Below are 21,096 nucleotides of genomic sequence, written 5' to 3' on the forward strand. Positions count from 1 at the left end.
ACTCCAAGACACCCAGTATTATAGCTTGCTATAGAAATTTTGACCGGGGGTGGGTGTGGGTGTGAGCAGAGAACAGAAGAAAATACTGCTCATTTTTCCTAGGGAGCACCAGGGGAGACATCAGAGTAAGCAGCATTTGGGCTGGCCTTGAAGTGACAGAGGACAGAGATGGAAAACATATTGTATGATGAGGCATAAAGTGAATGAAACCAGACAGGAATGTAAGCAGTCTCTTCTAGAACAAAGAATTGTCTGCTGCGATTGAGTAATGGAGAGTACAGCTGACTCGTGGAGGGAAAGCTCAGGTTTTGAGTTCAGATTGTATTCCACCAGCAGTAGCAGTCCAATACTGATGCTAAAACTTAAGGAAATAACTCTAGAGATACAGACAGAGTTGCTATCAGCCCAGTCGAGGGCTTCAGAACAAAGATAGCAACTCTGTCAGTGCTACATCACTGCTTCCCTTCCCTAATTTTGCATTATCTCCTCCTTGTTCACCGGAGGTTTATGCCACTCAGCACTTTGTACTTCTACATACACTGCAGTATCCACTCCGGAAAACTCCACCTGACACACTCACACTCATTCCTTTCGTTCAGTCTACTGATTTAACCTCCCATTTATTTAACCCTGTGTATGTGAATAATACTTAACAGGCACCCCCTCACACTGTGGTAGTTTGTATCTCCAAACATTTAGGTCTAATGCAGGTGGGACTATTTCTTCAGATGAACATTGCAGCTTTAACAGCAAAACATCTGACATATTGATTCAAACTATTTCATGTTGTTTTTAAAAATATTATTGAGTTAAATATATTTGATAAAGATCCATTTATTATCCAACAATGCCTTAAAGAGCTTTCAAATACACACCAAAGTGTAATAGTGCCCTCTCGTGGAAGGTAACAGGAACTGTTCATTACTCAACACAGTTCTGAAGCCCTATCAACTTAGGGTTAGCTTCTGTTTACCTAGTTTGAGCAGAGTTTTAAAATATGGTCAAATAACCAAAAAAATGCGATGATTTTGAATCAAAGCTTTAGAGCCCAGACCATTCAGCTTGTTTGCCACTCCTGGGCCTTCAGGGTACAGCAGGCAGCATTCTCTGCGGCAGATTATTCACTTACCTTGCTTTTCCTAGTGGCTTTCATCAGCATCTGATAGTTTCTAACTGCTTTGAAGCCACTGATTATCTGGCTTCCCCACAAGAATGGAAGTTCCAGGAGTGCAGGGCCTTTGTCTCATTCACTAGGGCACCCTCAATGCTGCTGAGTACCAGATGGGTACTCAAAACTTTCTGAATAAATCCCTCTCTTAATTAAGGCTACTATTAGGCCAGCCTTGGAATTAAGAGGGGAAAAACTCAAGTGAGGGAAAATTTTACTGTAAACTTAAAGCATCTTGGAATAATAAATTTTGGTCTATCAGAGAAGTGAAGCCCACAACCCAGTCAGGGAGAACTAAAAAGTCTGGCAGAAGAAATTAGGGGACGGCCAGACTGGTGTAGAGATGTTGTCACATATGTCCAAAATGCACTAACTGTTGAAAGTGAATGCCTGAGGACACCCCTGTTACAGAACAATCACATTTACGAAGGCTTTGCTTCAATATTTCCAGAAGGATTGCTAGTTCATGAAGCATCATGCCAACTCAGGCTACTAAAAGCAGCTAACAAAAGTCAAAAGATTGGACTGAATGATTTTTAGAACAAAAGGTTAGCACTATTAGTCAGTACAAAAACAAATGTAAGAAGTTACTTAGAAAAATTATTTATTTCTGCTCCTTTCATACATCATATTGGTCAGGAAAGCCTTGCACACACATCTGAAACATCATACTATCACACACTCTGTTTAAAGGCAAAGCACCATAGGTAAAGCTGATCAGCTGTCTAGAGTTCTCAGCTTATGGGATCATGCTTTGTGATTTTACATTGAGTTCTGAAAATCAGAAATGTCATCTCCAAAAAATGCTAAGGGGGTTGTAAAAAATAATCACTTTGTTCAATATTACGAGTACATTTTCTTTAAGAAATGAAAAACTAAGAAGAAAATGCCAGTCATCATTGGTATGTCAGTACAGGTCAGCAGGAAAAAACACTGTGATAAACTGTCTCTCTGACACCACGAAGAAATTCTAGTCCCGGCTTTAATATGCTTCCTATGCTCAGTCGACACTTTTACTGCTGTTCTCCATTCTTTCCCACATTTCAAACAGAGGACTGGTACAGCCTTTAAAACTTCATTAACAGGAGCAAATCCAGTATCTTGATTTCTTCTCAAAAGGCACTCTAACCCATCAGATAGCCCCTGTAGAAATAAAATTTATAAATAGAAAAAGTGAGAAGAAAGCAACATTTCAATGTATATCATGAATCAAACTTCATGAATCAAATGACAATCAGAAGATATGAATGTGTGATTCTTCATTATGGTTATTTTCTATCTTGCCCCTCTTGCCCCAGTAAATAAATGTAATAACAGTAAATTACTGGGACTCGGTTCTATTGCACTTTCCCCTCAAAGTATAAAGTTACAAAACAATATAGTAAAGCAACACAGAAAAGGAAAATACCACGGTAGAGTTAAGAGTCAGAACCAACCTTGTTTGGACTCTGCCACTATCACTTCCGGGGTAAGCCTGGGCAGACTTCACCCAGTCTACTCATCTGTAAAATGCCATTTCCTCAAAGGGTTTTAAGGGTCATATAAAAAAATCTACTTCTATACTGCCTGCTACTCATGGGAATCGAAACTACTTTATGGCACTTAAGTCTACCATGGTGCCTGGCACAGAGCAAACTCTTTTTTTTTTTTTTTTAATTAATTTATTTATTTTGACAGGCAGAGTGGACAGTGAGAGAGAGACAGACAGAAAGGTCTTCCTTTTGCCATTGGTTCACCCTCCAATGGATGCTGCGGTAGCGCGCTGCGGCCGGCACACTGCGCTGATCCGATGGCAGGAGCCAGGTGCTTCTCCTGGTCTCCCATGGGGTGCAGGGCCCAAGCACTTGGGCCATCCTCCACTGCACTCCCTGGCCACAGCAGAGAGCTGGCCTGGAAGAGGGGCAACCGGGACAGGATCGGTGCCCCGACCGGGACTAGAACCCGGTGTGCCGGCACCGCAAGGCAGAGGATTAGCCTAGTGAGCCGCGGCGCCGGCCACAGAGCAAACTCTTAAGGGTCAGACTTTCTCTTTAAAAAGAAAAGCAGGCCGACGCCGTGGCTCAACAGGCTAATCCTCCACCTTGCGGCGCCCGCACACCGGGTTCTAGTCCCGGTCGGGGCGCCGGATTCTGTCCCGGTTGCCCCTCTTCCAGGCCAGCTCTCTGCTATGGCCCAGGAAGGCAGTGGAGGATGGCCCAAGTGCTTGGGCCCTGCACCCCATGGGAGACCAGGAGAAGCACCTGGCTCCTGCCTTTGGATCAGCGCGGTGCACCGGCCACAGGGGCCATTGGAGGGTAAACCAACGGCAAAGGAAGACCTTTCTCTCTGTCTCTCTCACTGTCCACTCTGCCTATCCAAAAAAAAAAAAAAAGAAAGAAAGAAAAGCAAAAGGGGGCCGGCGCCGTGGCTCACTTGGCTAATCCTCCGCCTGAGGCGCTGGCATCCCATATGGGCACCGGGTTCTAGTCCTGGTTGCTCCTCTTCTAGTCCGGCTCTCTGCTGTGGCCCGGGAGGGCAGTGGAGGATGGCCCAAGTGCTTGGGCACCTGCACCCGCGTGGGAGACCAGGGGGAGGCACCTGGCTCCTGGCTTCGGACTGGCATAGTTCCGGCTGTGGCGGCCATTTGGGGGGTGAACCAGCAGAGGGAGGACCTTTCTCTCTGTTTCTCTCTATCTATAACTCTACCTCTCAAATAAATAAATAAAATCTTTAAAAAAAGGAAAGAAAAGCAAAAGTATATGGTCTAAGTGCTTGAGCCCCTGCAACCAAATGGGAGACCTACATGAAGCTCCTAGATCCTGATTTTGACCTGGCCCAACCTTGACTGTTGTGGCCATTCAAGGAATAAACCAGGTCTCTCTTTTTGTTTTTGTAACACTTTGAAATAAACCAATAAGTATTTTTCAAAAAAAATATTTTTGAAAAAAACATTTTTTAAAAGAACCTTTCAGCTTCTAGACTCACTGGACGTCCTGGAGGATTTAGATCTCTGTGCAGCCAACATAACTGATCTAGAACTCATGCACTCCTCTCCCTTCTGCTGTACCACACTTTGAGTAAAGAGAAGTGGCATCTAACACAACCACCGTTACAACTCCAATACAATCCAACACTTCTCACCTCCCCAGCCCCAAAGCTGCAGAAAAATAAAAAGGCTCTTTGGGTATATACGCTGTCTTTGCTTACTAAAAAGCCTGATGCTTCGCAAAAAGGGTACTGTAAGAACTAGGCTTCATTGGGGCCGGCGCTGTAGCGCAGCGGGTTAACACTCTGGCCTGAAGTGCTGGCATCCTATATGGGCACTGGTTCTAGTCCCAGCTGCTCTTTTTCCAATCCAGCTCTCTGCTATGGCCTGGGAAAGCAGTAGAAGATGGCCCTGCACCCACATGGGAGACCTGATCCTGGCTCCGGATCGGCTCAGCTCCGGCCATTGCAGCCATCTGCAACGGGAGTGAACCAGCAGACAGAAGACCACTCTCTCTCTGTCTCTCCTCTCTCTGTGTAACTCTGACTTTCAAATAAATAAATAAATCTTTAAAAAACAAACAAACAAACAAACAAACAAAACCTAGGCTTCACAAGAGAAAAGGTGCAGGATTTTAAGCAATTATCTACTGCTATCTGCACCATACAGTGGAACTTACTCAACAGCAGATTTATGCTATGAAACAGAGGTACTGAAGATTCTTTTGGTACAGTTTCTTGTCATTCACATACATAGATCCATGAAACCATGTATTGTGGTATTCTTCCCTACACTTAGATGGAGAAGAGTATTTAAATGGATATATCCTTATTCAAAGCTACCAGACTTTCTTCAAAAGCTCATGAAAAAGTGGAATTAAAAATATTTCAGTGTGAAAATGTTTTTAAATCCACGGTTTTTTCATAACATACATTTTCCATGAACTTTTTCAAAATGTTTCATATGCATGGATCTCAAAACATTCTGCACCAAAATAAACTTAATCATTTGATTCCATTTTCCACCAACTTTGGAAGTATCCTTTTATATTAAGGCAGGCATTGTGTGAGGTTGGCACTAACACAGAAATTTCTCAAAATATTATGACATGAATTATTATATTTAACTCTTTCAATAATCTTAAAAAGATGTTTGAAATAAGCATTATTTTGATTTTACAGCTGAAGAGTGACAACGTAGGAGCAATTAATAGAGAAAAATAGACAAGCAGGAAAACACGTGCCTCCTCGCTCTGGATCCATTACCTTCTCAAATGAACCCCAAAACGGAAATCTCGCTTTCTTCTTTTAGAAACGGTAATGGTTTATTTTATTTATTTTTGAAACTATGGACTGAATCCAATTTGATACACAGAACTTTTAGGATTCTGTTTATCTTTACAATAAAAACATTAACATTGATGTTATGCTTGATACCACATAAAACACCTTCTCATTTAATCTTGACAGTTACTCTCTGAGGTACATTATTAACTTCCTTTAACAGATTGGGAATCTGAAACCAAGAGAGTTCACAGAACTAATCCAAAGTCACAGAGCTATTAAGAAGCAAGCCAAAAACTGGACTCCACAGATTCTTCACTTCCTCTCTTATACAGTTCTCAGCAGCTGTACAAATGTTTTTTCTTTACCACTGACCCTCTCATTTGCTAAAAGTGCACCCTGGATACAAGATCTTACTCACTGAAACAACCAAGCTGCCAGATTATCTACAGCCTTAACTTTCTGAAAAATAGCTCCCTTTCTGGAAGCAAATGAAAGACTCAAACATCTGAAAGGATGCTTACAACACCAGGCCACTACGTTTTCTGCTAGCCAGACTGATTTAAAAGGCAATCAAATAACTAGGTTATCTACTGCCTGAAATCACAGAAGAACTAGCAAACTGAAAAGAGAAGAAGGAAAAGGATGAAGTCACAATAGGCATTTACCGATGACAATGAGAAGTGACAGGTTACACCGAGGAAACAAACTAAAAAACTGAAAAGCAGTACAATGTATGATATATATATAAATATATATTTAATATAAAATGACTTTTAAGTCAAAAAGGTAAAATTATGCTTACAGTACTCAGAAAATAACAGGCATTAAATAACAAATATTTGCCAAATACAAATGTGTTAAGGTGGCAATGCAACATAAACACTTTAGAAAGAGGTCTACCAAAAGTCTGTGAACTTTTTGGTACTTGTAGGGTTAAATTTAAGTAACAAGGAAGGATCACATACCTGGATCACATCATCCTCTAAATGATATAATTTATGTAATGCCATGGTCTTAGTTTTAATTTTTCATTTCCCTCATCCTTTTTTTTTTTTTTTTTAAAGATTTATTTATTTATTTGAAAGGCAGAGTTAGAGAGATCTTCCACCCACTGATTCACTCCCCAAATGGCCACAACAGCAGGAGCTGGGCTGATCCAAAGTCAGGAGCCAGGAGCTCCTTTCAGGTTTCTCATGTGGTTGTAGGGACCCAAACACTTGGGCCATCTTCCACTGCTTTCCCAGGCACATTAGCAAGGAGGTGGACTGGAAGTGGAGCAACAGGAACTCAAACCACTGCCCAAATGGGATGCTCCAAGGGCTTTACCTGCTACACCACAGTGCCAGCCCCTCCTTGGTCCTTTTAAAAGATCTTCTTTTCATGGCCGGCGCCGTGGCTTAACAGGCTAATCCTCCGCCTTGCGGCGCCAGCACACTGGGTTCTAGTCCCGGTTGGGGCGCCGGATTCTGTCCCAGTTGCCCCTCTTCCTGGCCAGCTCTCTGCTGTGGCCAGGGAAGGCAGTGGAGGATGGCCCAAGTGCTTGGGCCCTGCACCCGCATGGGAGACCAGGAGAAGCACCTGGCTCCTGGCTTCAGATCAGCGAGATGAGCCGGCCGCAGCGGCCACTGGAGGGTGAACCAACGGCAAAAAGGAAGACCTTTCTCTCTGTCTCTCTCTCTCACTATCCACTCTGCCTGTCCAAAAAAAAAAGATCTTTTCAGAACTGATACCATGATTTTAGGATTTACTCAGAAGCTCCCCAGCTTTCCTCATCAAGCCTAACATGCACTAGTTCAAATTGCTAAAATGGCCATTGTTGCCAGTTTAAGTAGGTCTTTTGTCCTCAGTTACACAATAGTGTCTATTTAGAGTAGTTTTCTACAGTTTTATAACAGACTTGCCTGTATGTAGAAACCTATCCATCCACCTCCAACTGAACACCTTGCCTGATTTTACATCATTACATTTCAACACAACAAGTTACCTTCTGTTTTTATTAAGATTCTGTGTTTTGGGGGCCGGCGCTGTGGTGTAGTGGGTAAAGCCGCTGCCTGCCGTACCAGCATCCCATATGGGCGCCAGTTAGAGACCTGGCTGCTCACTTCCGATCCAGCTCTGTGCTATGGCCTGGGAAAGCAGCAGAAGATGGCCTAGGGCCAGCGCTTTGGCATAGCGGGTAAAGCTGCTGCCTGTAGCGCCAGCATCCCATATGGGCACTGGCTCAAGTCCCGGCTGTTCCACTTCTAATCCAGCTCTCCGCTATGGCCTGGGGAAGCAGTAGAAGATGGCCCAAGTCCTTGGGCCCCTGCACCCACGTGGGAGATCCAGAAGGTGCTCCTGGTTCCTGGCTTCAGATCAGTGCAGTTGTGGCCAATTGAGGAGTGAACGAGCGGATGGAAGACCTCTCTCTCTCTCTCTGCCTCTCCTTCTCTGTGTAACTCTTTCAAATAAATAAATAATTCTTAAAAAAAAAAAAAAAAAGATTCTGCTTTTTGGGGCCAGTGCTGTGGCGTAGCAGGTAAAGCCGCCACTTCCCATATGAGTACCAGTTCAAGTTCCAGCTCCTCCATTTCTGATCCAGCTGAGAAAGCAGCTGAAGATGGCCCAAGTTGTTGGGCTCCTATACCCACATGGGCGACCTGGAAGAAGCTCCTGGCTCTTGGCTTCAGATAGCGGCGCAGGTTCAGCTGTTATGGCCATTTGGAAGTGAACTAGCGGATGGAAGACTTTTCTCTCTGCCTCTTGCCTCCCTGTAGCTCCGCTTTTCAAATAAATAAATCTTTTTATTTTTTAGGAGGCAGGCATTTTTTTAAAAGATTTATTTATTTATTTGAAAGTCAGAGTTACACAGAGAGATGTGAGGCAGAGAGAGAGGTCTTCCATCTGATGGTTCACTCCCCAATTGGCTGCAATGGCCGGAGCTGTGCTGATCTGAAGCCAGGAGCTTCCTCTGGGTCTTCCATGTGGGTACAGGGGCTCAAGGATTTGGGCCATCCTCCACTGCTATCCCAGGCCCTAGTAGAGAGCTGGATTGGAAGAGGAGCAGCCAGGCCTCGAACCGGCACCCATGTGGGATGCCGATGCTTCACGCCAGGGCATTAACCCGCTGCGCCACAGCACTGGCCCCAATAAATAAATCTTTAAAAAAAAAAGATTCTGCTTTTGGCTCAGAACTGACTTAACAGTGAAAGCTAAAGACAATCTAATAACCATGCACTATTTTTCAAAAGAAGCAAGTGAAAACCTGTACAAAGTCTTCTAACCAGCATCCAGATATCATTTATTTCTTTGAATCTGTACACATTTAAAATATACCCACCACAGAAATATAGACAATTTCATATCCATTATCTCATGAATTCTACTACAAATTTTTATTTTCAGCAAAGTGCTCCTTAATAAGTTGTACTTTATCAAAGATTAAAATTTAATTTTTCATTTAAAATGTATTGCTATGTGTATATCAAATAGTAAATATTGTTTTACTTATTTCCACATTTTTTTCAAAAGTCAAGGCATCAAATAAAATAGTTTAGTAAATTTACACCAATAGAATACATCACGTCTTTAAAGAAGCATTAATTCAAAAAACAAAAGAACCTATTAGTAATACTGTTTGTGTACTATTGTTTTCTTCTTCTTAAAGATACCTCTTGCTAAAGGTAGTATCTAACTCTTTGTGAAAAAGAATTTAATCCTAAAAGTTGTCATGGTGCATCTTAGCAGCACAGGCAGCCTTCACCTCAAATGCTAGAAACTTGATTTGGAAAACCCAGTGGCTACCGGTACTTTTTTCTAACATCGCTTTTTCTTATTGTTGTTACTCTATCTATTATATATCAAGCTGTCTATGTATTTTACGTGAAAGAAGAAAGTTGCACACATTTCTCACCCAACCCGATCATGGGCAATATGAAGGTCCACAGACCTCATTCATCATCTACTTTGAAACCTGCAAATATTTCAGGAAAGGCAACTCCAAAGCTTCTCTTTATTTAAAACTATCTATTGTTTCTCTGCGCTCCATACCCTAGGCACCAGGCATGAAGAGACATAATATCAAATAAGTATTCATAAATTCTTTTCTCTAGAAAATTCAAATCACAAATTTAGCTATATGACAAGTTACAGAAAACAGTAATTTTCTGTGTAGATGAGTTCTCTGCTCTGACTACATATAACCATAATTTATGAAAGGTACATCTTATTTCCCCACCACCTTCTCAGATTTAGTCAACAATTTTGCCAAATCTCGACTTACAGAGAGGGGATAGAAAGAAAGACGTTTCCATAAATAATTTAAAAAGATCAAAGCAATTCAAAGAAGCAAATATCGTCTAAAGCTTTTTCATAAGCAACAGATAGATCTGTCAAATGCCTTGCCTAAAAGATAAAATACCTCTTTTCTTATTTAGCATACATTTAGATAGGACCTAAAACTTTAAAGAAGAATGAGAACAAATCTGGTTTTTTTGGGCAAAACCAGCTCAATTCTGTTGTGCTCTATGCTTCCAAGGATTCTTCTGTGTCTGTTGTTTACAAATAATACCCTCTTAACTCTCCCTAGAACCTCCCCTCCGGGAGCTTCCTCTTCTCCTGCTGTTACAGAAAACTTCAGCCTCTTCCACACCAGTATGCTTTATCAGTATGATAACTTAACCTCAAATAGGGCAGGGAAAAGAGAAACAGAAAGTGACTAGAGTACCTAAGTCTACCTGCTACTCAGTCAATGCCGGAATGTTTTCCACAGACAAAACCAAGAGCCACTGGCTGAGAAGTTGGAAGGGGCTCTGCAGTCACACAGGTACTCAGACGCCACAGAACCCGGTGTTCCTTCTCCCATGCTACCAGGACTAAGATAGGGATGCAAATGCAGGTTAAGCAGTTCTGATATTCTTTTTTTTTTTTTTTTGACAGGCAGAGTTAGACAGTGAGAGAGAGACAGAAAGGTCTTCCTTTTTCCGTTGGTTCACCCTCCAAGTGGCCACTACAGCCGGCGCATTGCGGCCGGTGCGCTGCAACAATCTGAAGCCAGGAGCCAGGTGCTTCTCCTGGTCTCCCATGTGGGTGCAGGGCCCAAGGACTTGGGCCATCCTCCACTGCCCTCCCGGGACACAGGAGCGAGCTGGACTGAAAGAAGAGCAACCAGGACAGGATCCGGCGCCCTGACCGGGACTAGAACCTGGTGTGCCGGCGCCGCAGGCGGAGGATTAGCCTAGTGAGCCATGGTGCCGACCCAACAGTTAAGATATTCTAAGAGAAGCCAGGTTATTCTACCCTAGATGTGTAACATACAGAATTCAAACATGTTAGGAAACCAGTAGAGTTGACATTTGATATTAAACACAATCCCTTGGCCAGCGCTGCGGATCAGTAGGCTAATCCTCCGCCTTGTGGCGCCGGCACACCGGGTTCTAGTCCCGGTCGGGGCACCGATCCTGTCCCGGTTGCCCCTCTTCCAGGCCAGCTCTCTGCTATGGCCAGGGAGTGCAGTGGAGGATGGCCCAAGTGCTTGGGCCCTGCAACCCATGGGAGACCAGGAGAAGCACCTGGCTCCTGCCATTGGAACAGCGCGGTGCGCGGCCGCAGCGCGCCTACCGCGGCGGCCATTGGAGGGTGAACCAACGGCAAAAAGGAAGACCTTTCTCTCTGTCTCCCTCTACTGTCCACTCTGCCTGTCCAAAAAAAAAAAAAAAAACCACAATCCCTAAAAAAATAAAATTACTCAAAGCTAACTTCTGTGCTATGCTTGCTGAACTTACTTCAGTTACTAATGTATCCACACATGAAATCAAAATATATTCAACTTTGATCAGACTTGCTTATATTTCAATTTAATGACTTCAGTGGAATTATAAAAGTTGCCATACAGCCAATTTATTTATCTTGTAAAGATACTATATTTCTTGGGGCCGGCGCTGTGGCGCAGTGGGTTAGCGCCCTGGCCTGAAGCGCTGGCATCCCATATGGGCACCGGTTCTAGTCCTGGCTGCTCCACTTCCGATCCAGCTCTCTGCTATGGCCTGAGAAAGCAGCAGAAGATGGCCCAAGTCCTTGGGGCCCTACACCCACGTGGGAGACCCGCAAGAAGCTCCTGGCTCCTGGCTTTGGATCAGCGCAGCTCCAGCTGTTGCAGCCAACTGGGAAGTGAACCATCGGATGGAAGACCTCTCTCTCTGTCTCTACCTCTCTCTGTAACTCTGTCTTTCAAAGAAATAAAATAAATCTTAAAAAAAAAGGATACAATATTTCTTAATCAGAATGCTCTTTAAGTACATACTATATATAAAATCTAATTCTTTTCCCATCTTTAAGGAGGGCGACAACTTTCCTTTCCCATCCAAGGGTTAATGGGCTTTCTTTATACTAATATCCAAACAGCAGCAGCAATTCAAGTTTGAAAAATATTCCCTACTATCGTAATTACTACTGGAATCCTATATTACAGAGTAACCAAAAGATACTTTAGAGAAAAAGTGATCATCTCCATCAGTGTTATTGAAGGCAAAATAACCAAGTTTTCTCATGAACATGCATGGGGATAACAGCCCAGAAGACATACTGGTCTCAATTTTGTTACTAATTATAGCTACAACCTTAAGCAAATCACAACTCTTTTTGCTTCTTGAATTTTTCATCTGTTTAACTGAGGATTAAGTTGAATCTGTTATGATTTTAGGTTGTCCAGTGTTACAGATTGAACAGAAAGTGGCTGCCCAAACTCACATAGATTTTTTTTTTTTTTTTATTTGACAGGTAGAGTTATAGACAGTGAGAGAGAGAGACAGAGAAAAAGGTCTTTGTTCTGTTGGTTTACTCCCCAAATGGCCACAATGGCAGGAGTTTCGCCCATCCGAAGCCAGGAGCCAGGTGCTTCTTCCTGGTCTGCCATGCGGGTGCAGGGCCCAAGCACTTGGGCCATCCTCCACTGCCCTCCCGGGCCACAGCAGAGAGCTGGACTGAAGAAGAGCAGCCGGGGCTAGAACCAGGCACCCATATGGGATGCTGGCGCTGCAGGTGGAGGATTAACCTAGTGAGCCTCTTCTCATATATGTTTAAACTCTGAAATCTTACTGTTAAGGTTGCTTAAGGATAAAAATTTGGTAAAATTATGGAATCTGACAGGTAGGCCTGGTGGGAGGTCTTTTGGTCACTGGATACTTGCTCTCAAAAGGTAGTTATCACAAGAGGCCTGGTTATTTAAGCCAAGTTAAATCTACTTCTCTCTTACTTTCTGATTCACCGTATGACTGTCTCTCCATACCTGGTGTGGCATGACCTATCTCCACAAAATGCCAGACCAATGAGTTCACTTGATCGTGAACTGAGAACCTCCAAATTATCATTTTAATAAATCCTTTTCTAATGCTGCAAATACAGTTTTATCAAACTGTTTTGTATCTTAAACCAAAGATTAAAAAGAAAAACTAAGATAGTTTTAATGATCTGTGATTATTTTAAAATTTACTGTGTATGAGTTAAATAGTCATCTTTTCATCTGATTATTGCTATAGTCCTTGCCTGTATTTCCACTGAACTGGGTTTTTTTTACTTTTTACTTGCTGAACTCTTCATTTAGTGGAGCATTAAGCCTTTGATTATAATATAAATTAAACATGTTCTCTCAAAGACAAAGGAAGAAAGAAAAAGGAGGGGAGGGGGAAGGGAAGAAAGAAAGGAGTATCATTATAGCCTTGGAACTGTTTCTATGGAAAAATAAAAAACATAATAAAATTATAAACTCTTTCCTTCCCAAGAAGCTCCTCTCAAGAAATGAAAAGCTGACTAATACATCCAGATAATCCTTTTACACAAGCTAAATTGCTGATCACACAAAGTATTTAATAACTTACGGCAGTTTCATTCTCATGAATACTCTAGCCATGAAAAAACTCAATAGGACACAAACGAATCCAATGAATAGAAGAAGAAATCTATTGAGTTTTGGAATATTTGGTGCATTGGATCGGTCTAGGATAATGAAACCTAAACCTCCCATTGTAAACAGGAAGCTGGATGCAAGTCCTTCCATAATATATTGTCCATTTACTCTGAAAAATAAAAGACAACAGCAAAATAATAAGTTAAAAATTTCAGAAAAATGAAAGGTCTCTCTTAGATTAAATTATCCATACCCTTATAACCATTCTGTTCATTCATTCAACAAATACATTGAGAGTCTGTCATGAGTCAAATACAGGTTGGAGGATCTCAGGATAAAACAATAAACAAGGGTCCAGCATTGTAGTGTAGCAATAAAGCCACCACCTGCAATGCCAGCATCCAATATGGACAGCAGGTTGAGTCCAGATCCAGCTCCCTGCTAGTGCACCTGGGAAAGCAGCAGAGGATGGCTCAAGTGCTTGCGCTCCTGCACCCATGTGGGAGACCTAGAACAAGCTCCTGGCTCCTGGCTCCTGCCTGGCCCTGTCCTTGGCTGTTGTAGCCATTTGGGAAGTGAACTATTAGATAAGATATTCTCTCCCTCTCCCTCTCTCTTTCTCTCTCTCTGCTACTCTCTGAAACTCTTTCATTTATTTATCTTTTATTTATTAAATAAATCTTTAAAAATAAAAATAAAAACTCATCAAACATTAACTATGTAACAATAAATCCTCACAGTTTAATTGTTAGATAAAAAACCCACAACCCTTTCCCCAGAATTCTAGCCTTTAAAAGTTACATTATTTAAATCTCTACTATTGGGCCAGCTTGTGGTGTACCGTTAAACTGCCGACAAGGATGCCAGCATCCCATATCAGAGCTCCTGTCTGAGCTCTGGCTACTCCACTCCCAATGTAGTTCCCTGCTAATTGACTGGGAAAGCAACAGAAGATGGCCTGAGTGCTTTTTGAACCCTGCCACCCACATGGAAGACCAGGATAGAGTTCCAGGTTCCTAACTTTGGCCTGGCCCAGCTCTGGCCATTGCGCTATTTGGGGAGTGAAGCAGCAGATAGAAGATCTCTTTGTCTCTCTGTTTCTTCCTCTCGCCGTCACTCTGCTTTTCAAATAAATCAAATAAATCTTTTTTAAAAATTTCTGTCAACTTCAAGTTGATTTTGAATTGGTTGGAAATGTTTCCTGAAGTTTTACTGTAATAATAAACATCTTGTTTCAGTGGGAAATATTTTAAAGATTTATTCATTTTAAAATCAGAGTTACAAGAAGTGGAAAAGACAGAAAGATCTTCCATTTGCTGGTTCACTCCCTAAGTGGCTGCAACAGCCAAGACAGAGGCAGGCTGAAGCCAGGAGCTAGGAGCTTCTTCTAGGTCTCCCACACAGGTACAGAGCACCAAGCATCTGCATCATATTCTGCTGCTTTTTCCATGCCATTAGCAAGGAGCTGCATTGAAAGTAGTTCTGCTGGGACTTGAGCTTATGTAGGATGCCGGCATTGCAGGCAACAGCTTTACCAGCTACGCCACAACACCAGCCCTGGGAAATTTAGTATTCTTAACTAAATCCCCCATGAACTCCACAAAGACCTCAGTAATTTACAAACATTATAATTACATGTAAATTTGTACATACATGTACCTGATTTTTCCAGAGATACTGAGCTTTCATCAAATTCTCAGGTTCAAGGACCTCAAGAAGCAACTTTCCTTTTTTTTTTTTTTTTTAAAGGTGTTATTTATTGGAGATGGCGCTGTGGTGTAGGGGATAAAGCCACACCTGCAGAGCCAGCATACCATATGGGTGCCAGTTCAAGTCCTGGCTGCTCCACTTCTGACCCAGCTTTCTGCTACATTCTGGGAAAGCAGTAGAAGATGGTCCAAGTCCTTGGGCCCCTGCACCTGTGTGGGAGACCTGGAAGAAGCTCCTGGCTCCTGGCTTCAGACTGGCCCAGCTCCAGCTGTTGCAGCCATTTGGGGAGTGAACCAGCAGACAGATGGAAGATCTCGATCTCTCTCTCTCTCTCTCTGCCTCTGCCTCTCTGTAACTCTGCCTCTCAAATAAATAATATTTTTTTAAAAATTTATTCATTTATTTGAGAGGCAGAATTACAGATAGAAAGAGGGTAAGACAGAAAGAAAGGTCTTCCATCTGCTGGTTCATTATCTAAATGGCCACAATGGCTGGACACGCTGATCATTATAAAGCACTTAATAGCCTAGGTTTGCAGACCATAACATTTGTGTCACTTACTCAGTTCAACCACTGTAGCCTGAAAGCAGCTAGATCATATATTAACAGCTGGGCATGCCTAATACCAATTAAATTTTATTTACCAAAACCAGCAGGGGGCACTATAGTTTACTAAATCCCAGAATAGTCTATAAATATATTTTAAAATGATATGCTCCTTTAAAATTGATAATACCTCAATCATTATGAAATTCTTTGCTAATAAATGATACACTTCTACTCTTACTCTTGCCTTACTTCCAGCCATGTCAAAATTTTGAATTTAAAAAAAAAATGTATTTATTTATTTTTGCGGTGCAGAGACAAAGAGAGAAAGATATAACAGAAGGACAGAGATCATTCCCCAAATGCCCAAAACGGCTGAGACTCAGCCATGCTGAAGCCAAGAGCCAGGAACTCAATCCAGATGGCTAACACAGATGGCTGTCATAGGTATTTACTGTAATTTTTAAATAAGCAGGCATGCCCCAGCAACCTTCTTTCCCACCACCAAACCACTGAAAGGAGCTTTACCTGTAGGCCAAGAAAGCCACTGGCCGCTGATGCCCGTGTTCATCAGTCATAGAGCCAACACTTGGAGGTTCAACAATAACATCGTAAATTATTCCTATGTGAAACAGAATACGAAAAATTACATTGACTTCCTAATTTTTAGAAATAGGGTGATTTTTATTGTGTCTATGGGTTCTTGAACATTTGAACAGTACTGTGCTGATTTGTATTTGTTTTTAAGATTCATTTATTTATTTTAAAGGCAAAGTTATAGAGAGAAAGAGGGAAAGACAGAGATCTTCCATCTGCTGGTTCACACCCCAAATGGCTGGAGTTAGGCCAGGCCAAAGCCAGGAGCCTGGAACTTCTTCCAGGTCTCCCACGTGGGTGTTAGGGGCCCAGAGATGTGTGCCATCCTCTGCTGCTCTCCCAGCCACATCAGTAGGGAGCTAGATAAGAGTAGAGCAGCAGAGATTCAAACCGGCACTCATGAGATTTCAGTGTCACAGAGAGCGGATTAACTCACTAGCCCACAATATCAGCTCCCTGATCAAAATCTTCTAACTTTTGTTTATCAGATATTTAATTCAATGTTTAAGAATAAATACTAAAACAAAAATAATCTCCGAAGGAATTTCATAAAGGAAATGCCTTCAATAACAGTTGCTAATACTCAAGAATGATTCCACAATAAAGGGGATTTAACATTAAGGAATTTATTTTAGTTCATTAAAATGTCCCACATGTTTAGGTTTGTTTCTGTAAGTTGCGAAGTAACTAGAGAAATTTTCTTACTCAAATGTAAAACAAGGAGACATTTTTAAATCATACCATTTGGGAGAAGGACATTACTAGAAATTCATGATCATCAATGTTAATGTCCATCATTATGTCTTAATATCATCATGATCACTAATATTAATGCCCAATATTAACAGTTTTCTCAACTCTCTGTTAATATTTCTTCTTTACTTTCTCCACTTTTCTTAAACATCCTCACCTCTAGTTTTCTTAAGCAGAGCAATCCAGTGTCAACGTGACCCTAGTATGACAAAATAATCACAGAAATTCCCTTATCTCCTCCCCACCAAATCTACAAATTCCTGGTACCTGGATCCTGCCCCACTTCCTCCCTTCCAGCTACGCTACAAGAGTCCCAGCTCCTGTCACAGTGGGATCCCTTTGGCAGTTCTCAGAACTCTGCTCCCTTTCCTTTGCTGGAAATTCCTTTGGTTCTCTCTTCTCTCTCGCATATTTTCAAGTTCTCCTTCCCTACATCTACGCTCCATTTACTTCAGATGCTCCTAGTCAACATTCTATTTCAATGCTTCCTTTTTGAAAGAGTCAGGCTTCCTTGGGTAAAGAATTAACCAAACTTTCATTCAGCTCACTCCAATCTGGCCTCTGCCACCATGGACTGTGTTCCTGCTAAGGTTGTCAACAACCTCTACCAGCGAACCCAAGCACACTTGCCAGCAGCACTCAATCCTGTTCATTAACCCATTTGCTCGAAAAACACCCCTTCATCCAGCTTTCCCGACACTCTTCTCCATGCTTCCTTGCTATCCCTCTGAGCTTCCTCTTCTATAAAACCATTAGATGTCAGAGTCTCTCAGAGCTTGCTCCATTGTCCTCTGCCCTCTCTCGCAAATTAAGCTCCCCAGGCTTTCCAATTCTACGTGCCAACGATTCTCAATGTGCCAAATAATGTTAGAACCATTAAAATTACATAAAAGGTCCTTAAGAACAAGGACACTCTCTGCATTCTTCAATGTATGCCTTAGGGAGTCCAGGAGACATTTATTAATTGAACAACATCAACACAGACTTCTTTTCTCAGTTCTAGACTTCTATCTGCAAATTTGAAACATGCAACTAATTATATCCCAATACGACCTCTGGTTCAACACTTCTCATTAAAAAAAGAAAAAGTAAAATTTCATTTCTTCAGTCTTACGAAACATCAATTCCATCTACTCAGGTGCTCAAATCAGAAGCCAATAAAATTCCTTTACACTTCATTTTTCCCCTCTATCCTACCAATCCATCAAGACTACTGAATCTGCTTCCAATATATCTCATTGTATTATTCTCCATTAGCATCTCCATCTACCTAGTACAGGCTAAGTCTACGACACAAGCTAGGAAAGTGGTCTCTGAGTCCCGTATTTGTCTATACTTTTCCCTCCGCACAACATACCCTCCAAAACCCTTCAGATGCTAGTTGACATTTCCTCAGGAACCACATTCCCAGTATTTGTTCATAGTCTTGATCTTTCCCTTCACTGCATTTCTGGCAATTCATAAAGGGGGGAAAAAAAATTCTGATATTTAATATGTCCCAACTATAAGCTTCAGGAAGGCTGGGTCCTTACATTTTGTTCACTTTTATCCCCAATATCAAATGCCTAGAACTTAATAAAGACTCATTACATATTGCTGAGTACTTCTTGGCAAATATACTTCTTATATACTAAGGTACACTAATAGTTTTTAAGGGAGATTCCTATCTAGTGGTCAGATTTCTTATACAAAATATCTCATGGCTTTGACGGCTAAATGGAGTCATTTCCACCTTCCCCCATTACAACCACCAACAGGGGAAAAGTGGCCAGAATGAAAACTGAAGCTCCAGCTCCAAGACAGGAGCAGATGCCGCCTGTATCACCAGCATCCCACATGGGTGCTGGTTCAAGTACCAGCTGCACCTCTTCCAATCCAGCTCTCTGCCATGGCCTGGGAAAGCAGTGGAGGATGGCCCAAGTCTTTGGGCCCCTGGACCTGCATGGGGGGCCTGGAGGAAGCTCCTGACTCCTGGCTTCCTTTCAGCACAGCTCCGGCCATTGTGGCCATCTGGGGAGTGAACCAGCAGATGAAGGTTTTCTCTCTCTCTCTGCCTCTGCTTCTTTGTAGCACTGCCTTTCAAATAAATAAATAAACCTTTTTTAAAAAAGAAAACTACTTTTCATTTTTAAGAAGTTCCACGCATTTTAAGTTTCATTCATTCAATACAGCACCTATTAATGTGCTGAGTAAATGTTAATGGTAATACAATGCGAGACAGGATCATACCAAGAACAAAAATATTTAAAATTAATTTAAATGAATGTAAGTTAACTGTCACTATTCTAGATGGAGGGGGGGGGAATTTAAAGGTATCTTATAGAATAAAGCCCTCCCAGTTGCATATTCTGCCCTCTTCAGTGCCAATTTTCTCACAAACATTTATGAAAATGACGATTACACAGTTGGCTAAAGCTTCAACTTCATAAGTTCCCAACTAAATTGAACATTTCCCCAAATTTAAAAGTACAGCAGCACTCTCCCGAGTAAAGCTCGGAATAGAGGCTTGAAAGGGTGGAGACCGCAGTCAGATTGCCAACTCACCAGGATACAAGGACACGCCCCTTTGCAACTTTCTCTTTGAAAACGACAGCGAGACAGATCATTGTAAAGCACTTAATAGCAGTGCTTTTTTTTTTTTTTTAATTCCTGTCTTCCGACCCTCTGAAACACAATACCTTCTGCAAATCTCACGTCCAATCTCCAAAATGTGTGCAAACTATGATTTTGGAAAATTCCATCTATATTCATTGTAGATGACCCAAAAAGCACAGGACTCTCAGGTTTAAGCTAACAAACCTAAGGATCGTCAGGTCTCCTCCCAGGTTCGAGAAAACTTAGAAAGAAGTCCGACACCCTCTTGCCCAGCTATGGAAGCAGAGTAGGCCAAACTAGACTTCCCTAGGCCCTTTGACAAACCATGTATGGCAAGAAGAACAAGGGCACCAGTTTAGGATTGGAAAATATACTCAACTCGCATCCCCAGGATAAGAGATTAGAAGGAAAGGAGCAGCTAAGGGGGTAAGAACACTCGCTCTCTCAAGCCACGGGACAGAGCGAGGGAGCAAATAGCCTCCGGACATTCACAACCACGACCCGAGCACTTCCCTCCACCTTCCGAAAGATCGGGAGGCACAGGCCCTGCTCTCCCCGGGGCTGAGGGAGTCCGCGGCACAGATGCACCTCCCGGGCGGGCGCGGCGCCTCTCCGGCCCCAGACACCCGAGTTACCTCCGGTGATGAGGAAGTAAGACACCACCACCAGAGCGTACACCGTCATGGCCGACGGCATGTGCACCCAGGGAGGCTTCTTCAGCTTCAGATTGGGACATTCCAGCACTAAAAACGGGACTCGGTACAAGGTCTCCATGTTAGCGGCGGCAGGGACAGCGACGGGCCCCAAGCCCCACGCGCCACCCGGAAACAGGCCCGCCCTCCTCATTATCCGCGCGTGCGCGGGGAAGGCACCGACAGGTCCGGAAAGCGCCGAGGTATATATTACATCCATAGGGGAAAAGAAAACGCCAAAGAGAACAGATAAATGACATAATTTAAAATTATGTGTTATTTAATTTTCTTACACTTAAATTGGAATGAGGAGCTTAATGTATTTCCAAAAACTTAGATGATAACGTAGATGATTTATGTACCTTCAAGGACCTTCAGAGTTTTAGACGTGGCCGTGCCTGAGGAGCAGAGGGAACCAAACCGGTCCGAGTCCCTCCCACTTGCTGACGCAGAGAGGTCGGAGCTGATTGGACGCGGCGCGCTTAGGTTTCCAGACCTCGAGGATGAATGGAATCGTGTGGAAGGCTCCGCCTTGTCTGTGAGCGTTTTGGGTTTTTTTTTTTTTTTTTTTTTTTCAAAAGCCTGAAATTGCTGAACAATTCCTTCCTGTTGTGTAGTAGTGATAATAATTGCTAGAATAATACATTATTAATTTAAAAATATATCCACCCCAGGTCTATCACAAATGTCCATAAGACATCTTCCTAGGGATGGATGCCTTAACGCTGCTGTCTTGGCGTTGACCAAAAACACTGTGGTGAATATCATTTACCCTCCCAGCTTTGCTTCTCCCTCCGTCACCTTCAGGTCGGTAGGCGGACAATCTTGGGGCCGTTCAGATTCTCTCAGACCTTGTTGATCATGCTATCCTAAGAGCTCCAGTTCACCCACGTCTCTCCATC

At 42.5% G+C, this 21,096-nt stretch overlaps 1 protein-coding gene across 1 annotated transcript; it reads right to left on the bottom strand.

The window, feature by feature from the left end:
• Window positions 1–1,755: 1,755 nt before the first annotated feature.
• Window positions 1,756–20,340, bottom strand: OSTC (oligosaccharyltransferase complex non-catalytic subunit). The gene is made up of 4 exons (XM_062199760.1): window positions 20,138–20,340; window positions 16,086–16,179; window positions 13,273–13,470; window positions 1,756–2,311 (listed from the first exon to the last, which is right to left on the bottom strand). Exons 1-4 carry the CDS (start codon window positions 20,274–20,276, stop codon window positions 2,293–2,295), a joined length of 450 nt encoding a protein of 149 aa, XP_062055744.1. The 5' UTR covers window positions 20,277–20,340; the 3' UTR covers window positions 1,756–2,292.
• Between the last annotated feature and the right edge of the window lie 756 nt (window positions 20,341–21,096).

Source organism: Lepus europaeus, chromosome 8 (genome assembly GCF_033115175.1).
Source record: "Lepus europaeus isolate LE1 chromosome 8, mLepTim1.pri, whole genome shotgun sequence".
Classification (NCBI taxonomy): domain Eukaryota; kingdom Metazoa; phylum Chordata; class Mammalia; order Lagomorpha; family Leporidae; genus Lepus; species Lepus europaeus.